Source organism: Acomys minous, assembly GCF_964271855.1.
Source record: "Acomys minous genome assembly, chromosome: 3".
In the NCBI taxonomy this organism is placed as follows: Eukaryota; Metazoa; Chordata; class Mammalia; order Rodentia; family Muridae; genus Acomys; species Acomys minous.
In genome coordinates this window covers 70,727,177-70,735,074 of record NC_140485.1, presented here as the reverse complement: position 1 = coordinate 70,735,074, position 7,898 = coordinate 70,727,177, and the positions used below count along the sequence as shown (strand labels likewise).

The window sequence follows — 7,898 nt, the reverse complement described above, 5'->3', positions numbered from 1 at the left end:
AAGAGGCTAGTTGGGTCTTGTCGGAAAGCCTCCTCCCTGAAGACTTGGTTTTATATGAAAGGTACCGTGGATTAAACAGAACTTCAGAATTTCATGCAGGATGAAGCATGCCAGCCAAGGGGTCTTGGAAAGGGCTTTCTTACTGGAGAATGGAGGCATGATCAAGTCCTCAAGACTTTTGCAGCCTCAAGTCTCTTCCCAACTCTGGACTGGAGTGTCTTCCGGAACTACAGCTATCACTGTGGTGATCTCAAAGTAAAAGGCGAGATTGCTGAGAGTGCTCTGATGTCATCGTGTCCTTGGAGAATTCCAGGGAACAGAACCAGGACTCCTACTGAGCAGGGAGAAGGAAGCTAGCACTGGCAGATAAGAAAGGCCGTGGCCCTTCATAAAGCAAACAAAGCCAGTCAGGAGCTATATAAAGGAGAAGCTCAGCTCAGCTCTCAGCCAAGGCCCTTCCTGGCAAGATGAGTCCCACCAGCTTCTTCCTCCTTACATTGCTCCTTGTTCTGGTGACAGAAGCAGATGCAAGGAAATCCCGTGGTGAGTGGCAATTTTCTTCTGGGGGAAAGGTATTTGGGGAAAACACTCTCAAATGGGTCCTATCAGTCTACAGAATCCTGTGTTCCCATGGCTTCTGTCCCTGATGGAAACTCACTCTTTTCTAGCCTTAACCGTAAGCCTTGTGTGGATGTCTGTAACTTGACAAGCAATGTGCTGGTAATGAGGGCTCCAGGGGCATCGGGTGACACAATCATCCTCACTGTCACTTGGAAAGGGCCATTTGACAAGTAGATCATTCCACTTTCTAGCTAGATGCAAGGGCCAATGGCTTTACAGACCAAACAGCAACAGGTCCATCCAAACGCAGGTCTATAACCAGAGCTGCAGGACAGGCTCCCAGCAGGGTCTTGATGCACAAGTAACCCAGAAACCATGGACAGACAGACATGGAGAATGACACATGCTTTTCTCTTAACAGAAAAGTTCTCACAATCTGAAGATTCCAGCGAAAGCTTGGATGTAAAGATACAGGGTGGCAGTGATGGATCAAGTTCTACCAGTGAAGAATTCAGCCGAAGTGAGAGCTCATGGGGTACCTTTAAGGCAAAAAACCCCAAAAGCACCATCAGTGAGGAAGTCTATGAGGAAAGGAAGTATAAAACCAATGCTGGTGATGGCAGTGATAGCGGCAGGAGGAGTGAAGGGGAAGTAGAGCGGTCCTATATGCGGAAAAAGGAAAAGCAGAAGTATAAACAAGAGGTAGCCAAATAATATGGCTACGAACCAACTGACAACCTGGACAAAAATAATGGTAAGGTTTTACCAGGTATGGGGCATGCCTACCCCAGTGTTTACAAGTTACACTGGGCATTTCCTGGGCCATTATGGGATTGGTCCCTATGGGGCACCCTAGGGGAGCTGGGGAATATGGCCTTTGGGGAGACGAGGAACACATCTGGCAGAGCAGAGAAAGGCACCTGGTTGTGACTGTGTCCTGGGTGTGTTTCTAGTGTATTTCCCTTGTAAAGACCAACAAGTAAGCACATCTGAGTATGTACCACCCATACAAGCATATTTACCAGGCTATAATACAAGCCTGTTATGCATTAGAATTTTCTTTGGTATAAATTAACTTCAGGATTATCATGGAACACAGGGTTACAGTATTATTCTCTTCCCATGTCCACATGTCCCTGTTATGTTACATTTATCCCTTTCAATGACTATGGGTCCAAGAATTAGCTCCCACTTCGCTCTCGCTCTCATTAAAATAAGGAGATGGAGAGAGAGAGAGAGAGAGAGAGAGAGAGAGAGAGAGAGAGAGAGAGAGAGGAGAGAAGAGAGAGGGAGAGAGGAGAGAGAGAGAGGGAGAGACAGAGAGAGAGGGAGAGAGAGAGAGGAGAGTCCCTATTTGTGATGCACTAGAGTTGTAAAGTACCAGTAAATGGCAGTAATAAGAACCATAGAGATGTGTGTGCCCCCTTACCCACTACCCACCATGACCATGTGGTACAGGTTGTCTTCTCTCTCCCTAGGAGTCACGTAGTCTGATTGGAGCCTGTGACATCTTCAGGATGGAGACTCACATGAGGTCCCAGAGGCAGTTCCTGGATTTCGCTCTCTTCTCATTCTAATTTTTTGAGATCCCTAAGCCTAACATTTATTAGAATTCCTTCTTTCCAACAATAAAAGACAACATTTTGCATCATTAAGTTCTGACTCTTGAATTCTATTCATTCTGGCCATATAGGGACTGGGTGGGATTCCTGAAATGAACACTTTCACAGTTAAAGGAAGTGACCTTCCTTTGTGACGAGAGCTCAGAAACACTTCCTAAACTCTGGTCAGACCCACCATTCAGTTGAAAGCACTGGAATTCTTCCAGTCACTGTACATGTCACCAACACTAAATCTCCTCTTGACACTCTTCCTGCTGGTTATTCAAATTGGCAACCTATAAAATGTCAGAGAACAAGTATCTCTGATAGAGCATAGCAAATTATTGTACTACTGGTGCCTCCAGTCCCATGAGTCCACAGAAGCACATCCATGCACTTGGTTCAACTATCTTGCTCATGGTATATATTCCTTTAAGATTCAAAGCCCTTAATTGTGATACAGGAAATATCTACAACTTATTCAAAGAGATTTGCTAAACAATGCCATCTGTGGGGAGATATGCCAGAAGACCATTTATAATGGCAAGACAGGGGGTGTCATCAAAGTGCAAATCTTGATACTTATACATGTTTTGTTGGGTATTTAATGAGGATGTCAGGAGGTAAATCCCCAAAGAGCAGATAGAATTATTCAGAAGTAAAAACATCACAGCCTATCAAATGAGAAATTTTGTTTCCACGTATGCCACAGGAGCACACTTATCTTCGAACAAATCTGTCTTTATTTTCTCTAAAATTACATCTCTATGGTCAAAATGTATATAATGTTAATGTGTTAATTCCAACTCTCATAAAAACATCATAGATGAAACAGTGGCCATGACACATCTGTGATTCTTCAGACAAGCATCATTGATGGCTTCATAGTCAAGGACATGCTTGATCCTTGGGGAAAGAGTAGAACTATTTGGAGTGTGGGAAAATGGTACCTGACCTGCGTGTGATACCGATGAGAACAGGTGCTTATGGCCAAGGTCAGAGCCACTCTAGGGACTGGAGATATCTCTTTATTTGCATATCCTTCATAGCTGGTAGTTAAGAGGTTCAGGCCATTACCTTGACGCACCCAACAAACAGAAAGCAGCATTCTTCTGCAGCTATTCCTGCGATGCCTCCCACTGGAATGGACACACTTATCCTGAATCCATTGCACAGGTGTGCTCTGGAAATACATTGCTTCTCTGGTATCAGTTTATTAATGGAGAATCTTCTTCAGAATTGTACATATCAGAATACATTGATTTCAAATGAGTGACAGTTTAAATTTCAATCTCAATGTGAGGAAGCTTGAGAGAGACTGAGTAATTTTGGGACAGATTAAGCATGTTTTACTTTGAGAATAATTCATAATACCTTAAGGAATATGGTAGGGTGGAACGAACTGAATTAACTCTTTTAAAAATAGAGGTGTCTATCTTTGTAGCACGCAGTGTGGGGATATGTAGGAAGAGGGACCCTTTAAGTACACTCACTCCCATTCAATGCCCAGAACAACTCTTCACTTTATCTTCCTCTCAAATTCAATATGTCTCCTCTTCTCCTTCCCCCTCCTCATATTGCTCTTCATCAACATCATCACTGCCCTGCTCCTCCTCCTCCTCCTCCTCCTCCTCCTTCACCTCTTCCTTCTCTTCCTCTTCTGCCTAAACACACCGAATCTAATTTGTACCTCCCGGATGCATGGATATGTAGGACATCAGCCTAGGGGACATGACCAACCTATTACAGGCAACACTGTTGAAGCACACTGAATCCTTCCTACAACAACCACCAACTGCCAACAGCTCCTCCACTACATGTGGAGCCCCTGAGCCCTTGTATCTCTGTACTGGGCTGCTGGCTGGATTGATCTTCTACTGGCATGTCCAGCTATCAATGGTAGATGAAGGCACTGGACTTGTCCAGCTATCAATGGTAGACGAAGACACTGGCCCTGCCGTGTCCAGAAGATGTTATTTTATAGCCGTCTTCCAAGGCCTCTAGCTCTTACACTCTTTCCATCCCCTCCTCAGTGATATTCTGTGTGGCTTAAGAGGGGATGAGGTATGCCCTAGCATCCCACAGTGAACTTGATCAGTCCTATAATCAGTCCCATATCAGCACTTCCCCATGCCTTCTAGTGCAAGCTGGTAGCCACGTGAGTCCTTTTACTGTGTGCACATGTGCTTTGTTCTCTCCCCCTCTGTGTCCGCTTGTCCTCTCTGACCCACAGTCAACATTTAGACATTTGTAAGGTGTTCTGGTTTCTATATCTGATGTCTGTTTGCAGGCCCACATACTAATTCAGACCTTTCTGTTTACAAACAGCTTGTAATCCACTAATTATATGATACTGGAATATGGCAAGGTTATTATATGGAAGAAAATGGCATCTCATTCTTTCTGCAAACAAAAGTAAAAAAAATACCCCAGACCAACAATCAGTGTTGTCATATGTGAAAATAGGTATACACCATGAACAAATAGAGGTCTGTTTCAAATTAATCTAAATGGATTATTTTTAATTAATATCTTACTTATTACATTTACTTGTGTGTGTATTACTGAATGTTTACCATGACTGGGCTTAGCATGAAAGTTTGGGTGAAGATAAACATGGCAACCAGTTCCATCCAAGGGTCCTGGTCATAGCTTAAGTGGCTGTGCTATTGGTTTCTCTTCAGATGTCTCCTAAGAATGAGAGGTTCCTACAGCAGACAATAGGCCAGGTTCTGTTGCTTGCTACAGTTTGGATCCAGCAATGAAAGGGAGAAAGAATGTGAATATTTATATTCTATTGCTATTGGGTGCTGAGTATCAGCTGAGTACTTCAAGCCTCTGTGAGAAACTGGATGGTTTAAATATCAGGTTGCCATGGACTTCTTAGCTGCTTATATAAATACCAGGTAGAGACTTAATCAATCTTCTATCTTATTTCAAAACCACACACCATATAGATTGAAAACAGAAAAAGATAAAGGAATTTCTAGTTTAAATAAGACCTTTGAGAATAACATTTGAATCTGATCTCAGCCCAAATATCCCCTACTATTTAACAAATATGATGTTATTTAATAATAGAAGTTTTCATCTATTACATCTAAACAATATTTGAATTGGGTGTGTAGGCTTTTTATTGTTTCTGTTGTTGTTGAAGTCTAGTATCAGATCATGGTGATCTGATAGGATACATGGTATTATTTCAATCTTCTTGAATCTGTTAAGGCTTGCTTTGTGACCTATTATGTGGTCAATTTTGGAGAAGGTTCCATGGGGTGCTGAGAAGAAGATATAATCCTTTGTGGTTGGGTGAAAAGTTCTGTAGATATCTACTAGATCCATTTGATTCAGGACATTGGTTAATGTTGTTACTTCTCGGTTTAGTTTTTGTTTCAAGGACCTATCCTTTGGTAAAAGTGGGGTGTTGAAGTCTCCCACTATTAGTGTGTGGGGATTGATGTGTGGTTTGAGCTTTGTTAATTGTTCTTTTACAAATGTGGGTGCCCTTGTATTGGGAGCATAGATGTTCTGAATTGTGATGCCATCTCCCTTGACTTTACCTTTGATGAGTATAAAGTGTCCTTCCTCATCTCTTTTGATTAATTTTGGTATAAAGTCTAATTTATTAGATATTAAAATGGCTACACCAGCCTGCTTCTTGTGTCCATTTGCTTGGAATACTTTTTCCCAGCCTTTTAACATGAGGTAATTTCTATCTTTGTGGCTGAGATGTGTTTCTTGGATGCAGAAGAATATTGGGTCTTGCTTATGCATCCATTCGATTAGTCTGTGTCTTTTTATTAGAGAACTGAGACCATTAATGTTGAGAGATATTAGTGACCATGACTGTTAAATCTCTTTATTTTGATGTTGGTTGCAGTAGAGTACTTGTGTGGTTATTTTTGTGGCAGTATAGTTATCTAAATCCCATATAGTTTTGGTTGTACTTTGTCACTTTCATTTGTAGTTTTCCTTCTATTAACTTCTGTAAGGCTAGACTAGTGGGTAGGAACTGTTTGAATTTGTTTTTATCATAGAAAATCTTGTTTTCTCCATCAATATTTATTGAAAGTTTTGCTGGGTAGAGTAGTCTTGCCTGGAACCTATGGTCTCTTAGGGTTTGCAGGACCTCTGTCCAGGCCCTTCTGGCTTTTATGATCTCTGTTGAGAAGTGGGCGGTAATTCTGATAGGTTTGCCATTAAATGTTAATTGGCCCTTCTCCCTTGCCACTTTTAATATTTTTCCTTTATTCTGTATATTTTGTGTCTTGATTATTATGTGGTGGGAGGATTTTCTTTTCTGGTCTATTCTATTTGGTGTTCTATGGGCCTCTTCTACGTTTATTTGTACCTCCTTCCTTAGATTGGGGAAATTTACTTCTATGATTTTGTTGAAGATATTTTCAGATCCTTGGAGCCAGGCATCTTCTCTTTCCTCAACTCCTATGGTCCTCAGATTTTGTCTTTTCATGGTGGCCTTTATTTCTTAGATGTTTTGTGTCAGGAATTTTTCAGATTTAGCATTTTCTTTAATGTTTGTTTCAAGTTCTACCATAGAATCTTCTACTGATGAGATTCGTTCCTCCATCTCTTGAATTCTGTTAGAGAAGCTTAGGTCTGTATTACTTGCATGCTTCTCTGAGTTCGTTTGTTCCCGTCTTTCTTCTGTCTGTGTTTTTTATCATTGTTTCCATTTTCATCTTCAGATCTTGAACCGTTTTCTTGATTTCCTTCATCTGGCTGTTTGTGTTTTCTTGAGTTTCTTCCAGTGACTTTCTATAGGCCTTCAGATCTTGAATTGTTTTAGTGATTTCCATCATCTGGCTGTTTGTCTTTTCCTGGATTTTTTCCAGTTCCTCTCTATAGGCCTTTTTAATATCTTCAACTTGTTTGGCTGCATCTTCTTGCATTTGTTTTCAGATAGTATTCATTTGCTCCATTATCATCTTCATTACTATGGATTGGAGGTCATTTTCTTGTATTTCAATTGTGTTTGAGTTCTTAAGGTTGATTTCATTGGGATAGTTGGGATCTGGAGATGCCATATTTGGGGGGGGTTGTTGTTTAAGGTTTTGGGTTGACCTCATGTCATCTGAAGTTGGGGCCCTGATCCACCCTCTCTGTTCCGACTGAGCCAACAGACCCACTGAGCATCCAGAGAGGGACACAAAGTGTGGGCAGGTATGACACGCCCACAGGCACACCTGCTCGGCAGTGGGAAGCCTTAAAGCTGTGGGTGGACGAGTGACGGCAGCTGCCTGGGACCTTGTGTGGGCCCTGGGTCTCTCCGAGGGATGCTGTGCTTGATCTACACTCTCCGTTCCTCCTGGGCCAGCGTGCCCACCGGGGGTCAGAGAGGATGATAGGGGGCGCAATTGATGCAAACACCCTTGGCTCAGAGTTGCAGTGGTTTCCAGACCCTGAGACTTTCTCAGGATTTGCAGGCTTTTCTGACATCAGAAACACCTATTTTCCTGGGCTAGTAGCCCCAGTCTGGAGTTACACTGCCCACAGTTCAGTCTCAGATACCAAGTTCCTAGTTATCACTGGCGGGCACCAGTCCAGCTGTTGGGCAGTGTGCACCCTTCCTCCAGGTTTTTAGATTAGACCATCTGGGTGTACCACTTTAACGCTGTGTCTGGCAGGGGGGTGATATCCACAGCTGCTTGGTCCCCTGTGAGGACCCTAGGTTTCTCTGTGAACTGGTAGGATCAGATCCATGTTCCTTGTTCCCCC

The 7,898-nt window shown here is 42.5% G+C and overlaps 1 protein-coding gene across 1 annotated transcript; it reads left to right on the top strand.

Moving 5' to 3' along the window:
• Positions 1-441: 441 nt before the first annotated feature.
• LOC311594630 (seminal vesicle secretory protein 6-like) lies at positions 442-2,115 on the top strand. Its single transcript, XM_084776514.1, has 3 exons — positions 442-543; positions 983-1,315; positions 2,040-2,115. The coding sequence occupies exons 1-2, from the start codon at positions 468-470 to the stop codon at positions 1,273-1,275; spliced, it is 369 nt and encodes a 122-aa protein (XP_084632640.1). The 5' UTR covers positions 442-467; the 3' UTR covers positions 1,276-1,315; positions 2,040-2,115.
• The last annotated feature ends 5,783 nt before the right edge of the window (positions 2,116-7,898 follow it).

Coding starts and splice junctions, on each gene's coding strand:
- LOC311594630 (XM_084776514.1), top strand. CDS start 468: ATGAGTCCCACCAGCTTCTTCCTCCTTACATTGCTCCTTGTTCTGGTG. Junction 544..982: donor AGATGCAAGGAAATCCCGTG/GTGAGTGGCAAT, acceptor TTCTCTTAACAG/AAAAGTTCTCACAATCTGAA.